At 35.5% G+C, this 22,006-nt stretch overlaps 1 protein-coding gene across 1 annotated transcript in view; it reads right to left on the bottom strand.

Moving 5' to 3' along the window:
• The window catches only part of LOC131061569 (uncharacterized), a 160,411-nt gene that overhangs the window by 114,219 nt on the left and 24,186 nt on the right, over window positions 1–22,006 (bottom strand). The window contains exons 3-6 of the mRNA XM_057995310.2: window positions 14,041–14,133; window positions 13,830–13,944; window positions 13,480–13,648; window positions 23–197 (exon numbers count right to left, since the gene is read on the bottom strand). Coding sequence (XP_057851293.1) covers window positions 23–197; window positions 13,480–13,648; window positions 13,830–13,944; window positions 14,041–14,133 — 552 coding nt within the window. The remainder of the gene's footprint in view (window positions 1–22; window positions 198–13,479; window positions 13,649–13,829; window positions 13,945–14,040; window positions 14,134–22,006) is intronic.

Consider the following 22,006-nt stretch of genomic DNA (forward strand, 5'->3'; position numbering starts at 1 on the left):
CGAAAAATATTTAAAATCATACCGGCATTGCCCCATGGTGTGTACACTTCAGGATTCCAAGAAATGCAGTCTTGAGAGCATGTAGTACACTTGCAACTTGACCCCCTCTTCCAGCTTCAGTGTTAGGATCAAAACCAAGCAATACTGGCATGATACGCCCACATAGTGCTGGCCTTTTCTTCGCAATTGCTGCAAGACTGGGAAGTACATATTTTATTAGATAAAATAAAGAAGTTAAAAAGAACACAATGATAAATGAGTTATAAACATGATTTGGTTAAGGATAGAACAGATGACAAATAAGTTAAGAATTAAATCATAATTTTAACGGCTGCAACTGCCCATGTATGGCAATTAAAATCAGCTACCTAGTTTCAGGGATTAGGAAACCAAACATGTAATCAATTCATCAATTCCATTCGATAATCTATGTTGTAAAGTATAACGCTTGCTATAGTTATGCTCTCTTTCAAGCTCAATCTAGTATTATGAAAATAATAAATCAAGATTGGAAAGACAGGTTTTGTATTATATGCAAGAAGGCGTTGTAATTAAAGCTTGGGTGTCTAGTATAGAAGCTGTGAAACATTAAGATTGTATGACAGCCTAGTATATAAGGACTTAACATACTAATTTGATAATTAAAGAATTAAAATATTAAACTTAGAAACTCCTCATAAAAAGCTCAAGGAGGGAAGCAACTAAAAGAATTTCTAAGACTTAAAGCAGAAAATTCTTTTAGTGAATAGTTTTTTGCAGGAAGTCTATGAAACTATTGAATCTGGCCGATGTAGCATCTATAGTACTCATATTATAGTCCTGTAGGATAAATTCTCAACCATAGCTGCTCACAAAAAACGTTTGGTCCTTTTCTGAAATGCTTTTCTATTGGATTCTTAGGTGTGTACTTGATGACCAACTAATTGAGATAGATTTTATAAATTCTGTACCTTTTAGGGTTTCAAAGATAAGAGCCAAAAAACAGGTCTATGCATTTGCATTCAGATTTTATTTTTGAAGAGTTCTACTGTAAAAGCTTTACAGTTTTATTATAACTTTTAACAAATGTAAACATGGCACCAAAACACTTTTTTACAGTATTAGTACTGCCTACATTATCAAGCAATTATTTGGATGATAAAAGCAATAAGAGCTTCAAAAGAGGGCACAGGAGAAATTAAGGATGAAATTGGCCTATATGTGTTGTGCTCTCAGTCTATTCAGTGTATCAGGTTGTGGAGTAGCTAACTTGTGGTGCACATGACCTTTGCTTTGATCATTTGATAATTTATAAATTAACAATTAAATGAGTAATCAACCTAATCAGTACTATGGAATGCCTAATTATGTTGTAAATTGGACGTAGTGGTTTACTATTTGGCATGTCTAAGAATTCTGTTTTCATTTTAAAGATTGAGGCTGCCCCCTTGAAGTGGTTCATTTTGATATTCAGCATGTAAACCATTTAAGTCACATGAACTTTGCTTTGATCATTTGATAATTTATAAATTAACAATTAAACAAGTAATCAACCTAATCAGTATTATGGAATGCCTAATTATGTTGTAAACTGGACGTAGTGGTTTACTATTTGGCATGTCTAAGAATTCTGTTTCATTTTAAAGATTGAGGCTGCCCCCTTGAAGTGGTTCATTTTGATATTCAGCATGTAAACCATTTAAGTCTTTCATGAGAAATTTAATTAGTATAAATATGTTCAATACATCTACCTAAAAGATGCCAAGAGATATCAGTCTCAAGGCATCTATACTGAATTTGTGACACAGTTATTTAGATAGATGTATTTTAAAATATCTATGCTACCTTATTTGATTTATAAATAGATGTATAAATAGTTAGGTATAATGACAGTTCAACATGTAGATGACTGTCAAATTTATACAGAATGGATTTTGTTATCAACGTGCTCAATTAGATCTCCCTCTTACTGTCATTGTAGTTAAGCCTGTCAGTATAATAAGGATTACATATTTTTAAAATAACACAAAAGAAAAAATAACTTTTCTAACTTAAACCTAAACCTAAATGGGGTGCCCACCAAAGTTCCCAAATCTAACAAACCTTTAAAAACCCTAGACCATGCGCTTTTGCAGTCACCACAAAAGAAGAAGAAAATAAGAAATGAGAGGAAGATGAAGAAAATCAACACCAACCCATTACGATATGTTCACAATTCCCATTGATCATTCATCTCCCAGTTTTTAAGTTTCTCTGTCAAATTTAATCATCCATGAAGCTTTTTTCTGTTTTTTTAATTTTCCTAAATATTAATATTAAAAAAATGCTAAATGGAGTTGCAAATTCTGTATATCTCACCATATCATCTATTTCTACACCTCATGCAACCTTAAGTAAGAAAAATATAATGAAAAGAATCCATGTTTTTGTAAGAACTCGATATTTTTTGTTTGAAAGATGCAATGAACAAATCATACAATGCCTAATGAGTCTTATATAACTCAAGGATCGCAGATTCTGTATATACTCTTCTTTTGTGCCCCATGCAACCTGAAGTAAGAAATATAGATTAAAAATATCCTTGCATGTTGATTGTTTTTAATTTTTAGTTATAACAAGCTAAACAAATCATCACGTAGGAGTCTTAGATAACTTGAAGAAGGATTGCAAATTTTATGTATCCTCTTTTTCTATGCCTCAAGTGACCTAAAGCAAGAAATACTTAAAGAAAATTGCTTCACTGAAAATTGTCTCAAATCTTTATTTTATGTACCAAAATATAGGTTTCACTTAGTTTTTGCATTGCTAATGTTAACTCATTTAGCCTAAGTAACAATCAAGGAATTTAACTTGTTGAGGAATCCAGAAATTGTCAATGGAAGTAGGGGAGGGGAAAGGGCATTCAAACAGAGCACTCAAAGGAGTAATTCAATTGGAAGTGCAGCAAATTTGATTAACCTTCCAAGCTGTTGTAATAATATAACAAAGGTTCCATACAATAAGAGGACTTCTTTATGGCAATTTCAACAAGATAAAATGTAAACAAAATCGTTAATTCAGATTGTACTTGTTGGAAACTTGAGTTATGTTCAGCTGTGTTATCATTGATGTCAACCTGTGGCATTGTCATTGATGTCAGTATATGTTGTAGATGGTCCGGAAGTGAGTGTTATGATGTTGTTATGTGGTTTGGTAGTGATATTGTGTAAGTATGAGGTATTTCCACAAGATTGGTGTAGTGGAAGGTTCAATATGCAGGAAAGAGTATTTAATGTCTCAGTGGAAGAATGATTTGGATTCCTCCGGTATGTGAAGATTATGGAGTGCAATTCTAGATACAATGTTCATGATTTGTGTGTGTTACACTGTCAAGTTTACAGGTGCTTTGTTGCTCAGATGTTAAGAGTTCATTGTTGATTTATTTGGCAGTGGGCTGTCTGTTAGAACTGGTCCAGAGAATGCTTGGTGGTTCTCTGATATGTTGAATTAAGTGTTGCAGCTTGGAGGACAAGTTCATTTGGTTTGTGCAGTGTTCCAGTTCAAATTTTCTAGTTTTGGTTTGGTTGAAAAGAGGAGTTATGTTGTTCTAAGTTCAATGTTGTCAATCGATTTGGTTTCCAACTGATCGAGGTGATGTGTCTTATCTAGATCATGTCTTTTTGGTCCAGATATGCTTTGGTGGTTGAATTTAGGTGTTGATATGGGTCTCATTGTAGCATGTCAAGATCCACATTGAACTTTGAGCATTAAGGAATGTTTCTGGGCCGACTGGTTAGCGTGCTTTATTGTTCATTTACACGTTTCATTTGATGTCGACCTTGGAAGACGTGTTAGCGTGTGCGGTTCATTGGAATCGTTTGGAAAGGATGTGTTGTGATACGTTTGGGTCCCCTTTATCTCCTAGAGTGGATCGCAATGGATGTTTTGGGTCCGGGTGGCCTAATTTATGTAATATTGTTTATTCTATATGTGGCTGACCTAGTTGAGAGTTTCAATGAATTATCTTATATATATAGGTGTGTGGATGAATGAGTTGCGTATAGGATATATGTGAATTAATGTGAAATGGATATGAATGATGCACAAACAGATTTGATATAGAGGAAGTGCGAAAGACAATTGTGATGTAATGTCCCCTAATTGGATGTGCCCTAAGCTTGCCCTAGTTTCTTAGTTTCCAAGCAGATAAGTGGATTTAGGAAATACCTTTCACCTTATTGAAACCCTGCAGCAGATTAGAAACTTCTTATTTTAGAAATCAGATTTGTAAATCTTATAGCAAAGCATTAATCGGATTAGCAGAACAGAAATCAGATTAGTGAATTTATAGTAGCATTATTAATAATTATTTTACATATATTCAAATCATAATCAGTAGCAGAATTAGTGATCCATCCATTAAATATTCTAAATATCTTGGAGGCTCAACAATAGGATAGCAAGGGAGAAATGTGACCTTGATGGGGTGTCTCGGACCCTCTACCCTGGGCCCAAGAGCGCATATACCACCCCTCTTGGCTTCATGTGACCCATGCCATCTATATGAGGTGGCCTACCCAGTGAGGTATCCCTTTCCATTATCCCCTCATCTTGCCAACCTTCTCCTTCTCTCTATGATTACTCTCCCTGTAATTATGCACCATGAAAGGGGAAAGGAGCTGCAACAGGGTGCCCTGGAAACCTTCTCCTCTAGGCCCAAGGGCAGTACCCTCTGTACTCCTTTGGCCTCGTGGAACCATTTATGTCCCCTCATGGAGATGGCATACCTAGACGAATGCTCCTTCACCATACCCCTCTTGCAACCCTATTTCCTCCATGGCTGAAAACACTACTATATGAAAGAATACAGTAACATATAAATAACTGCAGAATGTTATTAGATCAGACTGATATCTTTTGGAGTATGTATAATCAATTAAGACAGCAGTATATATAATGATAAATATGCAGGAAAATGTACAGTTATGGTGCCCAAAATGTATGCATAGATAACCCATACCACACAATATTAATCAGACGATCTGCTGTATATTTGGTGCCTTCTCCACTAATTATCCTCAGTTCGATGATTTCCCTTGGATGATGCAATGACTTCTTATATCCTTCCTCCTATGCTGAGAAGTCATGCTCTTTCTCAAGGTTATGCCCACTAAGAGGAGACACCTCCTTTAATGTGATCGCAGCCTTTCATTTACCAAAAGACACTTTGTTTGCTCTTGACCGTTTTCTCTGTTAATCACTAATTAATAATTTTGTGAATCAAATCCCTTGCATTAATGAAGGAGAACAATCAATCCTCCAGGCTGATGCTGATGACCAAATCCGATTGCAAGAGATAGATGATTGATGAGTTTCTCCGTCATGAAATTGTGAAGTCTCACCTTGTAAGACAATTTCATTGCCAATAGTAGAGGATCAGATTGGGGGCATGACAAAAGAGCTTTGAGACAGTGTTTGAGGTCATGTGTCTACCATGATATTAGTCGCTTGACATAGTGGTTCAAGGACAATTTCATGATCTTATTCATTTGAATTCATTGATCCTTTGAACCTGCCGGAAGAAGGTGTGTTCCTTTTGGCAACTTGTGCAGCCCTCTGTATCTTGCCCTAAGGTTGTGCGCCTTTGTCTTGCAAGTCCATTTAGGGGCAGTGAGCTCCATGGCCTTGAGCCTAAACATTGTAATCAATTATTCATATTGTGAGTGTGATTCTCACCGTGGTTTTTCCCAATTTAAAATTTTCCACATAAATCTGGTGTTCTTATGGTTGTTGTGCTTTGTGCTTTCATGTTTCATCATTACACTATTAAGTTAATTGTGGTTTGAAGTTTTATTGATCAGAAGTTAAGATTTTTGAGGTTCGGACTGATTCAACCCCCCCCCTTCTCACTCATGTGGTGTGTTTAACAATTGGTATCAGAGACAAAACAAATGTTCAAATCCTCTCAGGTGATGCTGCTGGGGGTGACGCTGCTGGGGGGATTGTTCAACTAATCGCTAGCACCCCCCTTTGGATTTGGGACATGTACTAACCGCCTCCCGAGGAACCGTTTATCTCTGGCATGTGTATCAAGAGTTAACAGGTCGAGCTTTTGGCGAAACGGAAAACATGTTCCAACAGTATTTGCCTATGGAAATGTCATTATGGCTCCCTTGAATACTATGACAACAATACTAGGGTGCACACACCTCTTAAAGCTTGCATGTGATCAGCTCTCACTTGAACAAAGCACTCAGATAATGAAATTGTATAATGGTGGCATCTCTACACCTTTAATTACCTCAATGCTAGCACCTTCTATGAGAACTACCAGTACTCAACATGCACAAGTTCCTATTTTTGTGTTAGAGCCTAAGGAGAAAAGTAACATTATGAGTTCATATCCAAACCCCATGGTAGATATAATCAAATGAACAAGCCCAAGATATAAGAATATGATACAATTGAAAAAATCTCCTTTGCTAATGGCATTGTAAGGATTTCATATGTGGGACCAACTGAGACAAAACTAAGGAGTGTAATCTTGGATAAGGACTATTCCAAGTAAAAAGTACTAATAGAGGCGCAATGTAATCCATATGTGTTTCACATGGATCTAACATCATCAAGATGCACTGACAGAAATTAGACATCATATACTAATCAACATCATGGCCACATAAGAAGGGGCCTTACTTCCTTAAGGCAGTTGATTGACCAAGAAACCGTAAGCATGCCTATTCTAGTTTTAGATCCTCGAAGATGTCATTGAGGAGTTGGCCCTAACAATGCGGTGTAGGTTCTAGTGAATGCAGCATATATTGATTGAAGTAGGTTACAAGCATATCTATTTCCAAACATGGCCAGCTATGCACTGAGCAAGAAGTGGTATGAGACTTGGTAGACTTCCCTAAATAGATGATGTGGAGATGACGAGGAGCTTCATGAAGGACAATAAAATGTATGATACAAAGGAAGCCACATTGATACAACTTGAGTGGATCAGATTTGTTGAACTCAATGGCTCCACAAGTTTGGCAAAGATGGGTAGGGAGACAGTGACTCTTTTTAAAGGCTAGTAGTTCCTCTAGTGCAGAGAGGAATTGATCTACATACAACTTCATCCACTCCTTCAAGAGTGGAAAAGCTTACCTGTAAGAGTGCAAGGAAATATGTGGTTGTACTCAATGCCTTCTGCCTCTTAAATTGGGGTCCAATTTAAGAGCTGAAAAAGTTTTGCAATTCCAACGATGAGGACTACACCACAGTATTTGCATTGAACAAATAGTTAGACTAATCATTGTATTTTGCATGTCAATGCTAATTTGTATTAATAAACATTGTACTTTGTATCTTGAACTGCATGAATAATGTAACTATTATACTACAAATACTTCTCATTGATCATTGAATCAAATAATTGTCAAACTTTGTATATTTTAACGTGTTTTAACTTTTTAATCGTATTCTTTGTAATTAATTATTCAAATATTATTTTTAATATAATATTTTAATAGTTGTGCCCCTACCATCTCCAAAATTTTGGGGTTGGAAAATATTATATCCCCAAATCCATCCCCCAGCCATCCCTAAAAACTATGCGAACCCCAAAACTGAAAGAAATATTGTTATGAAAATACAAAAGGAAAAATGACAACAGAGTAAATGGCACTTATGGAAGTATATGACTACTCATTGAGGTCATCCAGAGGTGACTAGTACAACTCATGGTGGTCATCTAGAGGTGACCTTGTAATCAAAGCAGTCAATTCCATCAATAAAAAAAAAATTATAGTTAAGCATAATGTCTTTAATTTAACTTATACTCAAAGTTGCATGGATATGGATACAAATACAAATATGGTATCGGATACGGATATGGATACAGATACAGCCATTCAAGACCCCCAATATGGATACGACAAGATATGGCATTCATAAATAAGATACCCATATAGAACACAATTTCCTACGTCATTCAAGGAGATTTTCATTACTTTAGAGACAATATGAACACATAAATCTACATATTGCATAATGTTTATATTTAAATATAATTTCATCATCAAAACAGAATTCAAATACATTGATAAAATAACATGCTTTCAAAAATATCATCATTGTTCTCCTAAAATTGGAGTTCTAGATCATTAAGATTCTCTAAAGAGCTTGGATAGTTGGATTGAGCATGACCACCAACTAGACTCTCAAAACAAAATGAAGACGCACTAGATGATCCTCCTACAATGTTCTAATTCTTAATAGGATTGTTCAGTAGTGTCAATGCATTTATAGATACATCAATATCACTCACTCATATTAGGCTGCACATCCCAAAGGCTACTAGGTCCCTTCATGTAGTATGTGGAGGAATGCAATAAGAGAAGAAGATTGGCATGAACATATACAAAGTCTTTTGCTTTACTAGCTGCCAACCTGTTTCATTTTACCAAATGGATGAAGACGTGTGTGCCCCAATTTCTCTCAAAAACAAAAGAACTTCAAATCTATGAAAATTTTGATATTACAAATTATACAAATGCGAACAATAAAATAAAAAATAAAATGAGAAAAATTTTAATTTGAAATATAATTCATACGATGTTTTACCTATAATAGAAGTTTGATAGCCAATTTTCACAAATGTTCAATCATTGTACCATGAAAATTCCACCATTTCACAATGTGTTTTTTTCTTATCTATAATTGCATCAACATCTGCATAAGTTCCATCAAAAGATGCAAGAGTTCCAAAATCATCTCAATTCTTTGTAGCAACTTTAGGATTTGTAAACATCTTTTTGAAGGCTCTTTTATATCCATCAACTACTTCAACATCCATATTTGGTGTTGTCCTATTTAATAGTACCAATATGTTTGCATGGTAGCACTCAAGGTTCAAAGCATATGCTAGAACTTGCAAAGGAGTTGTGATTTCATCCCACTTGTTTTTTATTACATCATATATTTGTTTACAAAAAAATTCAAAGGGGTCTTGCTCTTTTGCCATGATTATGTCTCTGACCTACTCTACCATTGTATCTATACAATCATAGATGTCGCCCAATTTTGGCTCTTCTATGTCACAATGATGAATGAGGTTTTATATTGGTTCAATGAAACATAGCAAGTAATCTACTTGAGCCCGTCAATCATCACCAAGAATGAGTGTCTTGATACTATTTGCTCTATCTGTTTGAGATTGCCTCCAAACTACCCAAATATCCCTAATCACCCTACTTTTTAAGGCTTGCTTCACATCCACGAGTCTTTTAAGAACAATGTAGTGTAGAAAAGCAAGAGTCAACCAACTACAATTTTAAAAAAAAAAAAAAATTAAATATATAAAATATATCTTTAAAAGGATATATTGAAAAATATACTTAAAATGTTTTAAAAAATTACCTTCAACTAATTTGAATGGCGTGTGACATGTGATTATTACAAATAAAAACATTTGAATATCTTTTGCTTCTTCGTAAATCTTCTATATCCATTGGATTTTGCCAATTTTTTGTAACACTAAATTCAATGATTGAACTACATAAGGAGTCCATCAAATGCTTGAATATCTTGCCTCGCCCACCAACCCTGCTGCTCTACATACTTTTGCAATACCTGCAATCACCTTATCAACATTTTCTATTCCCACCAGTTCAATTGCCTCAATTAGAATATTGGCAATAAATTGAGTGCCTTTTTCATCAACCTTGGATTCCATTGCTTTCAAGAACATTGCTCTTTTTGGGCACATTGCAATCACATTAGTCAATGCCCTATTTTTGGCATCATTCCATCCCTCGCAAATAATAGAAACCCCTAAGATTTACCATGAAGCTTATAGATCAATTGCAATTGTCTCTCAATAATGCCTTTTTCTTTACCCAAAAGGGTGGTATGGACCTTCTCATAACCTAAGCTTTAATATCTTTTTGTTGCCTCATTAATTGATATAACCATCTCTTGCCAGTATGGAGAGCACACCACATTAAATGCAATTCCACTTGCATATAAGCAACAAGCAATATTTTGATCAATATCCTCTCAACTTTGCAAATTAAATGCTCTTTCGAGAGGCCCTAAATTGCTCTTTTTTTGACTTGTAGATGTCCCTAAAACTGAATTTTGGATGCAAAGGGAGGTCTATTTAAACTTGAAACTGGCCTTTGTTTTGATGCATGATTATCAACTTCATCTTGTTCTTTTTGATATTTTGCAATTTTTGCATGGGACAACCCTTTCCCTATACGACCATCAACATTTGGACCGGATCACATAGCACATCCTTTCCATGTTATGTGGCAAAGGTGCCCACGAACCCTAGTATAAATAAAGATAGGTGAGCATATACATTGATCTAAGCAAGCATCCAGCTTCATAACTGATTGCAGAATTAATAAAGAGAGGAAGACAGCATACTTGATAATAGTAAGGTGCTTAGAAATACTAGTAAATAGTAAGTTTTATATATATATATATATATATATTCTCATTCTGGGGTGAAGGAAGAAATACATGATAAGGAGGCAGCAGCACTGACACCGCTATCAAGTACACCAACCCCAAGGGTGGGGCCAAGATGGCGTATGAATGGGTGTTCATTCCATGCTCTTGGGCTTGATTGGAAAGGACAGGCTCCCAGCGCCTTATATGATTCTCCGAAAGATTTCATCGTATGCTCTCAAAGAGGATGAATAAGAAAACATGGATAGGGGGTGCAGATACAAGCACCCCCACTAGGTAGACCACCCCATGCTGGATGTCCAATGTGCCTACCACTTGGGGCCAATGGGGATAATATATCCACTCTTGGGCTTAGTGTGAGGATTGCTTCAGACTGATCCTATCATGCTCCTTCATTCAAACTCTATTGTGATAAGACCTATCTAATGAATTATGATAATTATATGTATTTGTACTTATATGTGTGATTACTAACCCTAATGGAAACAATTGAGATTTATAAATTATATAAACATATATCCAATATTGTTTAATATGGTTGCAGGACTTAAATCAGGGTTTATCTTGTTAAAAGGCATTTTAAATGGTAAAGTCATACCTCTGAGTATCTTACATTTCTTATTTGAATGGAATTTATGATTTTAGGGCAAGATTTAGGGCAATCCCAAAAGCGGATATTACACAAGAAAAGGTGACATAGTACCCAAAAAAATAGTATCACAAGCCCAACTACTGTTGCTAATTTACACTTGAAAATAATTCTGCAGCAGTTTAAAGTTATCCAAGGGACATAAGTGCAGAGTAAAAACAACTATTACAATATATCAGGGGTATTACATAAAAATATAATAGTGTTCAAAAGACTGCAGTGTGTGCAAGATGCAACAGATCATAAATTAAACATTGTTCAAAATATAGGCCAAATTAAGAAAAGTTCTTAAGTGCTCTTTCAGGCACTTAAAAACATCAAAAATTCTATGTAACCCGGGGACGCGTCCCCGGCCTGAAACCCCCCGTCCCAGCCCCGAGGACGTTTCGGGGACTTGGGGACGGCGAGGGGACGTTCCCCCCGTCCCCAAAATGTGTGAATGTGCTGAGGACATCGCGGAAACGGGGGGACGTTTGCCCCAGGCACGAGGGGACGTCCGTACATCCCAAGCACGGCTGGATGTCTCCCACGGCTGCGGTTCGTTAAAAACATTAAAAATATGTCATACTTAAAAATAAATAAAAAACCTAATGTGGGCCCCAAATTATTTGCCTAAAATCATTCCAATTATTTGTTAGGAATTGCATGCAAAAATTATCAATTAAATAGAAATAAAATAATTAAAGTTGTTTGAGCTTACAGGTCCAAGGAGCGCGCCAGGGGGGCTACCCCCAAACCCCCGTTGAATAAATTGGGAGGAAACCTCGTCAATTAAAAATTTAAAAGGCAACGATATTAAGTTATTAATATATAAGTCTTGACTATGTGATAGTTCATAATATCGTTGCCATATTTCATGTTTGACTATATGATATATTTAAAACTTTAAAAGGGAACGATATAAATATTTCATCTCTTACCATATGATATTCATATATTTAAAAGGGAAGGATATTTGATACAGGCGATAAAAACAAATATTTCCGGAGATTATTGTTTAAGTAGAGTAATCAATTTTTCAGCAATACAATTAGGTGCTGGCATATTGACAATGAATTTTCAATTATGAATGCATATTGAGTATTGACAATGAATTCCTAGGTTACCGGAGTCGGCCCCCTAGACCCCTGGTACTGGTCCGGTCCAGTCCTGGTTTGGGGTTCTGGTTCAGTCCGCCTGTGGTCTGGATAGGGTTTGTGATTCACAGGCCTGGTTTGGACCAAGTCAAACCCAAGAGGACCCAGGTCGAACCCAGCGGTCTGACAGCCCAAAAATGGTTTTTTTTCTTTTGCAAAATTTTTTTTTTTTTTTAATTCCACCACATAAAGAATTAAAATATAACCATAAAAGTGAGTTTTAAAACATTAACTTGGCTCATTTCACACAAGCAGCATGACTACAAGCAAGGGGAAACGAAGATGTGGGATATAGAGTAAGAGCATACTGATTTGGATGCTTTCATTTCTCAACTTGTTGCATTTGATGACTCAGATAGCAAGCAAACTTAAAGTGAAGTGCCAGTGTAAGTGGCATTGGCATTGGCATTGGCATTGATTCATCGAATGTCAATGTAAGTGATGAGGCGAAGGAGAATGAGGATGATGAATTAGAGAATCCATTTGATGATCAAACTTTAAATTGTTGAAAGTTGAAACAATGATACTTGAATATTTTATCATTTTGATATTAAACTTGATGTATATGATGCTGCTATGGTATGATCATGATGCTATGATTACAAGTTTATGTTGGTTTTGTACCCAAACCCCTTTTCAAAATTTTGCCGTACCAGCGTACCGGTTCTTCGAACCCAAACTGGCAGCCTAGATGAATTCTGAATTATGAATGTTTATTGAGTATTGACAATGAATTCTGAACACAAATGTGGTATTTTAAGGTTCTATAATGTACATATAGCTGCTTCATCCATGTTTTCATATGAATATAATGTATATATACATGCTTTATCTATTTTTCATATGAAAATTTAAACTTCCATATATATTTTAAATTTTCCCTATATTTTATATAGCAGTCCCCTTTGCTGTCCCCCAGCCATCCCCAAAATTGGCAAAAAAATTTGCCATCCCAGAAACTCGTCCCGCCGTCCCCTGCCATCCTCGTCCTGGAAACTCAAGGTAACATAGAAAATTTACAATAATCTGTCTGCTGTTGCTTCTTTTGTTTATACTTATGCATAATAAAGAAAACAAAGCTGTAGCTTCAAAAAACTAGAAGATAAGCTTATTGTTTAGCAATGAATATCACTATGCACATGTTGCTAACATATTGAACATATTCTGTGGAAGAAAAGGACCTCTTAGAGGCCTTTATTCATCTATAAAGGAAGTTTATGTGCCAAAAAAAAATGAAGAAATAAAATGCTATAATTAAAATGTATTATGTACCTGTTGATAAGAACAATGACCACAGAACTCTGAAGCATTGTGACATCAGGAGATCGCAACTGCTCTAACATAAGCCCCAAGTTCTTGCTAGCTTCCTGGCCTAGCATTGCTTGATCAAGAAATGGACGTTCTCCAACCAACGATGATATATTAAAACTTCTTGACTTGCCTGCTTTTTATATAAAAATGTTATCTCTATACAGCATAAAATTCATCAGGGACTATGCATTAATGACTCTCAGATTCAGAAGATGATAAGAGGGTAAATTAAGAATAATCAATAATTTGATAAAGCTGAATAAGATTTGTATTTTTTGAAATGATTATAGTTCAGATGTAAATTATTATACCATCAGTATTTTGCTGGGTCAACGGTGGCTGAGATCCATTTGAATCAGGTGTAAAAAGTAAAATTGTTATTTCAACAAATTTTACTGCTAGCAATTTTACTCCATCTGATCCAGGCTGCAGGACAGACATTACAAGCCAAGAAGCAGGTAATAAAAGCACAATCGGTGTTGTAAAAACTAAAAGCAATTCAAAGAAAAAAAAATCACTTACCTGAAAGGCAAATGGGTATACTGCATCTTTAAATTTCACCATCTCTGACCATAAGTCCTCAAGCCACTTGTCCAATTTTCCTGAATAACTAACCTAGATTCTCCAACACATTGTGAATTATATCAATAGGAAACAACGATCAAGGAAAAGAAAATACAGAACCAATTCAATCCAAAAAAACACTAGACAATGTGAAAACAAACCTTGAGTACTATATGTCCTTGCAATTACAGGGCATATCCCATATAGTAAACCATAATATTCAAGTAAAAATTGTTTCCAGAAATATAGCTTGTCAATTTCTCGGTTTTTTGGACTAAATACCATGAAAAATTGTTTCAAAGCATATAACTTACTCAATTTCTCTGTTTATTCAAACTGAATTTCAAGAACTTACTTGAAAGAGTACATACATAAAAAAGATTATAAATTCTCTATATTCACTAAAATTATTCACTCACCAAACACATAAGCAAGCAATAGTATTGAGTACAAAGTAAAAACAGAAGCACTTAGCAGTTCAATAAGGCTTAGCTAATGGCAATCCTTTGATGGCAAAGAAGCTGTTGGGGAGAGTTGCATCACTATCAACCAAAGCTAGATTTAAGGGTTGAACTGATACATACACACACTCCTATATCCTAAGTCACAAGGTTCGAATTCAAATTCGAATTTGACAGCCATGAAATTCGGATGAAATTCGACCTGGAAAAATTCGAAAAAAAAAAATCGGATAAAATTCGCCTTATATAAATTACTATTATTTTTAAATATTTAATATTTTTATTCAATATAAATAAAAATGATAAAACAATAAATAAATCTAAACCTATTTAATAATAATGAGTAAATTAAAATAACATATATATAATATGAAATCTTTAATCTATTTAATATTAATAAGTAAATTAAAATTACATACATTTAATGTGAAATATTAACTTAAATATATAATATTTTTATTTAAAATAAAAATGCTAATATAATCAATAAATCTAAATCTATTTAATAATAATAAGAAAATTAAAATGACATAAATTTAATATGAAACTTTAATCTATTTAATATTAATTAATAAAATGACATACATTTAATATGAAATCTTAAGAACCAAAATCACAAAAGTAAATTTAATATGCCTTCTTAAGTTGAAAGCATTACTAGTCGAGTCTGTGAGGGACAAAGAGCTTCGATGGCAGTACTGCGTGGGAAACAGCGGTGACGGGGCAAGAGTTCACACGCACAAAGCACGAAAAAATAGCTTCAATGGCGGGCACGAACATATACCTTCAGTCACGCGACAAACAAAAGGAGCAAAAAACCCTCAAAACGGACAGACATGGCTGAGCGGGGAGTATTCGGCAACCTTCAAACCTCTGAGAAATCCATCAAAACCTCGACAGATATACCCTAAAAAATGCTAACATTTCTGCCATACGAATTTTACACAAACGTTTCTGCAGACACCCGCGACCCAGCAGTTGCCGAATTTATGGACGAATTTAAACGATTTTTTTATAAAAGTTTGGAATTTGATTAAATTCGAACCTCACCCATGAAAATCGCCGTATTCTGTGACTTAGCCTATATCTATATATATGTATCTATATATATATTTATGTATGTACACACACATAAATATAGAGATACATTATATATAGAGAGAGAGAGAGATACATATACATCTATATACATACATACATACATATATATATAATGCATGTATATATACATATATGTGTGTGTACTATGTATACACATACATATACATATACATACATACATAGATATACATCTATATACATAGAAAGAAAGGAACAAGAGGGTCTTTGCAACGAGATAACCATTGATTTGGTAATAAAGAAAATCGAGGCTGGTTTATGCGAATTGTTGAACACCAAAATTCAAGTGTTGAAGGATGGGGAGTTCAATTCATGGGATGATAATATTCTCAAGTGTTCGTCATTACTAAAGGTTCCCCAAGTGGTCATGGACTACTCCAAGAAAGCTGATTTGTCACAGGTGAAGTGGCTTGCTGCTCCTTCGGGGAGACTCGAGCTGAACTTTGATGATGCCTCAATCCTGGTGAGGCTAGTATTGGTTGTGTCATGAGAGATGATAAAGGGAATTTGCTATGGGCTATTTCAAGGAAAGCTAGTAGGGCAACTGACAACGAGGCTTAGCTCGAGACTTTGTTCTAGTGTGTTTGGCTGTGTTGATCTAAAGGGCTTGATGGAATTGATATCAAGTGGGACTCCCTTATCAAATATCAACGCAATCAAGTTGAAGAAAATTCTTAAGTGGAAATTACAAAGGTGGATTGAGAGGATTTGGGAATACTTGGAAAAACTTTATGATTTTTCAATTAAACAAATATATCGCGAGGCCAACAAAGTGGCCAACTTCTTGGCCAACCACAGTGAACTCAGCTTGAGTTAGAACATATCAACTCAAATTCTCATGGTTGGGTTGGTCTACAAGATATATTAATGTAGGATGGAAAATGAAAATCAAAAGTAAGTTGTGCTAGGTACTGATGAATCTCTTTGTGATTCGTTGGTTGGCTTTTGCGGGGATGTGGCTTGGTTGCAGATGGTGTGTACTGATATGTGTTGGGACGGTGTTGGCATATGTGCAGAGTATGTTGACATGATGATATTGTGTTGTCATTGATGTCAATATGCTGAAGAGAGAACTGGTAATATGATGAAGAATGAACCGGTAATATGTTGAAGAGTGAACCGGTTTATTGAAGTTAAGCAACTGGCAAAGTGAACCGGTATAATGTTGTGAACCAGTATATGTGCAAAAGGTGAAGCGGTACATTTGTCCAAGTGAACCGGTATATGGAATGTTTTCTATCAAGGTTTAATATGGTATGACTACCGGTTGGTAGTCCCAGCCTCAAGGTTTCCGGTTGAAGTGTTTCGAGCCTGTGTGATTCAACCGATGGCATTGTGTGATGAGTTAGCATTGTAATGGAGATCAGATCGTGTTGCCACGTCAGCCTCGTGCGCGTGAAGGATCTTGCATGAAGGGGATTGATCCTATCTACCTCGGGAGTGTGCGAAGTCCCTACAAATGATGAAGAACGCGTGATGGGTTATCGCCTCCAAGAAGCAGTGAAGAACGAACGATGGAGAATGTCTTGAGATCTGTTCAAGACCGTTGTATTCAAATGCAAAGTGTTCAATGGTCAGGATTGAACCGACTGATTTGCTCAACCTAAATGTTTAGGTTTTAGGGTTTATGCTACCGACCTATCTGTTTCCTATAAGGTCGATGTTGTGTTTCATGTTGAAGTTGTTGGCAAATGTTGTGTGTGTATCTAAGTACAGAGATACGTGTTTCTTGCCAGACCAAATAAGAGAATCGATACCTGCAAAGTGTGTGTGCAGAAGGAAGGAACTAAAACGGATCTACATTGGCATTGAGTGCTATTACCGGATCATTGTAATACTTGTTGATCTCTAATCACTTCAACAGTTGGAAAATCCCTTAACAAGGTAGCTTTAACCAGCTTGCTGTAAATCCTTTAACAGTGTGACTCAAAGCCATTGAGTTCATAAAATCCTCTAACAAGGTAAACTTTAACAGGGTTTAACCCTTAACCGGGTATTCTAGCCATCCCTTAACCGAGTGATCCCTAACAGGATCGGTTCCTAACAGAACCTGTTGTAACAATCTTTAACCGGACTAGGCTCCTAACAGAGCGGACTTCTAAAGAGTTCAAAAACAGCTTGTGGGTATTCATCCCCACCTCGGTTTTTCCCGGTTGGGTTTCCATGTGGAAAATATGTGTCATGTGTGGTGCCTCTTTCATGTGATGTTTTGTTATTTCTTGTTTAGTGGTGAATCATGTTGTTCTAGTAAATTCTTGTATCTCTGATGATAGATTATCTGTTTATGCATAAGGATGAAGTGGATATGAGGGAGTAGATTGTATGGAAAACTAAGTGTTGCCGATTTATGTCTTTCACAGTCTCATTATGTTTAACCGATAGTAATCTGGTTTAGACCGGAATTAGTGTTTGTCTGTCAAGTGCACTGTTTGCAGTCAAACTGGTTTAGGAAAAGTTTTTGTGCCTGTACTGATTCACCCCCCCCTCTCAGTACCGGTTTGGTACTCACTATTCATCATTGAGTTATCAGACGGACACTGAACCTGCACACTCATTGTCTTTTTGCAATGCTTTTGTTGTCTTGAGGGCACGTCCTGTCCATTTGTGGTTAGTTGGTGTGCCATTTTTTGTTCTATGTTTCAAATTCTATCATTCTCGAGATTGTGTTATGATGTTCAAGCTAGACCGAAGGCTTCATATCTTGCTTTAGTGTGGTTTTCTTTGCAAATGGTGGCCAGGAAGCATTTTGGTGTTAGATGCAAGTGTATAGAGGAGACGATAAATCAGAAGTTATGAATACCATTCAAGGCCAAGGAGGATGTGACAATGAAGGCGATCAAACAAGTCATTGGTGAACAACGTTTGGCCAGTGGTCATATCCATGTTGGGGTTATACTGGAAATTTTCCATACCAAAGTTGCACAAGTCACTGGTTTTATGCACTGAACAACAGTTTTTGTTCATCATCTAGTGAAAGAGGAGATTGTGCACGAGGTGAAAATGGGCATCCTTTCCATCAAAGTGGTTCCTCGAAGTGGATTTCTAGCCGGTATTTTCAACATTGAAGCTATGAAGAAGAAACAAAAGGTGGTTGAAGCATTGGATCTCTTCAAAGAAGGCTTGGAAAAAAGGGATTTGTCCCCCTTTGCTAGTTTTATTAGTGGTTTTTTAAATCTATTTTCCCCTCAACAAATTGAGAAAATCTATGAACTCGTGGATGGAGTGATGACCATTTTGCACGATGTACTGTAAATTTAATTTGAATCAATACAGGGAGCTACCCCCTGGGGTAGTGCTTATCAATATATATATATATATATATATATATATATAAAGTTTTGGGCATGAAACTCTTTCTCCTTGGAATTTCCATATTCGACTTTTGAATTTCATGACAATTCATACTTACATATAGATTGTGTGTGAAATCTTTGGCTATTAATAATTTTCTTTAGTTATCCTTTATTTTCTTCTAAATGTTGTGTAAAATTTGGCCATATGTATCAAAGAGTTTGGCATAAAACCCTTTCTCCTAGGAATTTTCAAATATGATCAGAGTTTTGGGCATAAATCCCTTTCTCCTAAGAATGTCCATATTTGACTTTTGAATTTCATGATTTTTCATACATACATATATTGTGTGTATGTGTCATCTTTGGATATTAAATTTGTTCAATTATCCTTTATTTTCTCCTAAATGTTGGTATAAAATGTGTATATAAATCAAAGAGTTGGGCATAAAACCCTTTCTCCTAAGAATTCGACCTTTAGTTTTGAACGTGCCAATTTCGACCCAACCCAATCGAATGGCAAATTCAACTATAATCCATATTTGAATTTTGAATTTTCATGATTTTTCATAATGAATTTTCTTTTAATTCCAAAATAAGATAACCATGCTTACAACATACATATCAAGCTCTACAGACTCTAATATGCTCAATAAGCAAGCAAATAACAAGTGAATATATTTCAAATTACTAACAGAATTAGACCTCCTACCCCTCCAACTTTGGAATGGGCCTAGAAAAATATCTTGAGAGTTAAAGAGCTTGCCAAACTAATCACTATACACCAAGAATTCTTGCCAAATTCTCAAAACACATGAAATCAATGATAAATTACTTTTTCAATTATGTCTAGATTGTCGAGTGACACTTCACTTGAATTGGAAGTGCATAAACTTGTAGCCATAAACAAAATTGAGATTTCCTTTTCAACAACCAACACACAACCCCAAGGTTAACTTGGATGCATATGCATGGACACACAAGTTGTGAGTACAAGTATAGGTATGCTATGACCTAAGTTGCAAGTTCTTGTATGCGATTGTATATGAGTTACCAATTCGGGTTCAAGTTCAGGTATGTAAACTTGGTTCGTGGGCTTAGGCAAAAAAAAATTGCGCTTTAGGTTTATGGGTTGAGTTCATCCGTATATGTATAAATATATATATGCAAAAATTTAAAGAAATATACAAAATTATAGAAGCAAATACATTTAATAGTATGCTACTTCATCATTGATCAATGCCAAATGCTAATTGATAGTCCAAAATTTCAATATTATCATATTATGTCATATGCCATATAATATATATCAATGTATCGTATATGTCCAAGTTCACAATTCAAATGAAAATCATTACAATTACAAAATTGACAATCAAAAATAATAACTGTCTTTTATCTTCATCAATCATCAAAAGGATCTAGATCAAGATCATCATCATTTGCTTCAAGTTCAAATTCAAAATCATTTGAACCCAAAGCAAAGCCACTCCCACAAGGTGCATCATGTGTAGGTATCTCATCATCATCATCCATAGTGACTCTAGCCAGGTAATCAATAGTTGCATCCAAGTTGGTACACACAGGGGTTACATCCCAATGCTTCCTTGACCCATCCTTGTACCGTTGTTCATTATGTGTTAGAAGACGCAAATTGCAATGAATATAAGCGAAGTCTTCTACTCTTTTTGAAGCCAACCGGTTACACTTCACTAAGTGATAAAGTAGTATGTACTCCAATTTCATTCAGCAGCAGAACAACTTGCAACCTGTTGAAATTAAAGAGAAAACTAACAAATCTTCAAAATTAAAAATGCAAAATAAATCAAAGAATGTTAAGTGCTAAAGTCTACAATACAAATGTTAAAAATAAAAAGTAAAAAAAACTTACTTGTGATAGAATCTTGATTGCGAGGGGTTGGAGGAACATATAATCTTGACCATCGAGGTATCACCATGTAGTAGCATCCATTTTGGACTGGTCATTAATAGCACAAGGACTATGATTTCTTCTTGAGATAAACAAGCCAAACTCTCTCCTAACACTTACCACCACTTAAGTATCTATGAAGAGTCTAGCGAATTCTCGCTTGGACCCAGTAGCAACTTCAGAATCTCTATATGGTGGAGGTTCTCCCTAGCAAAGAAAGTACATTATTGCTGTAATACCTAGGAGATAATGCATGTGAAAAGAGGTACAATGGTGTGGTCATCTTGTTCCAATGATGAAGAATGATTTTTCTCCACCCTTTTGAAAAATATTTATTTGGGGTCATTCTCTTTTTTTGCTATTATGCCTTTGATTTTTTCTATCATGGTGTCCATGATATCATAGACTTCCTCCAAACATGTTGTATCTATATCGGTATCATACTCATGATACACTCAATGAAATTCAAGACATATTCCACACAATCGCACCAATTGTCATCCAAGATCAATCACTTAACCTTTTGGGCCCTTTTTGAATTTGACTGCTTCCAAATACCCCATTGGTTACTAATAACCATGGCGCTCAATGTCTGTTTAACATTCAAAAGTAGTCTCATTGCTATTATATGTGTGATAGAAATTGGGTCTCAGCAACCCAGGTTCATGTAAATAAATGTCAATAACACACTAAAAAAAATTATACACACATTAAACATGGCATAAACAAAATTAAATTTACCTTCAGCAAATCCAACTCCGAGAAACTCTTGAAAATGGTTTGTAAGATATGGTGCTTTGTCACAAACATTTGGATCTCCTCACCTTCTTGGTATATTTCCTTCACCCACTCTACTTGAGTGCCAATTGCTTGCATCACCAAATTAAGGGAGTGTACAAAGCATGGTGTCCAAAAAATATGATCATATATTTGCTCAACCATAGCACCTGCAGCCCTACAAACCTTTGCATTGTTTGTAATGACTTGAACAACATTTTCATGACCCACCATCTTTATGAATCAATGAGGATTTTGGAAATGAACTCGACATCTTTGAGTTGCCCCTCACAACCAACTGCCCTCAAAAACATTGCCCCTTTGGGGGACACTACAATAACATTTAT

Source organism: Cryptomeria japonica, chromosome 6 (genome assembly GCF_030272615.1).
Source record: "Cryptomeria japonica chromosome 6, Sugi_1.0, whole genome shotgun sequence".
In the NCBI taxonomy this organism is placed as follows: Eukaryota; Viridiplantae; Streptophyta; class Pinopsida; order Cupressales; family Cupressaceae; genus Cryptomeria; species Cryptomeria japonica.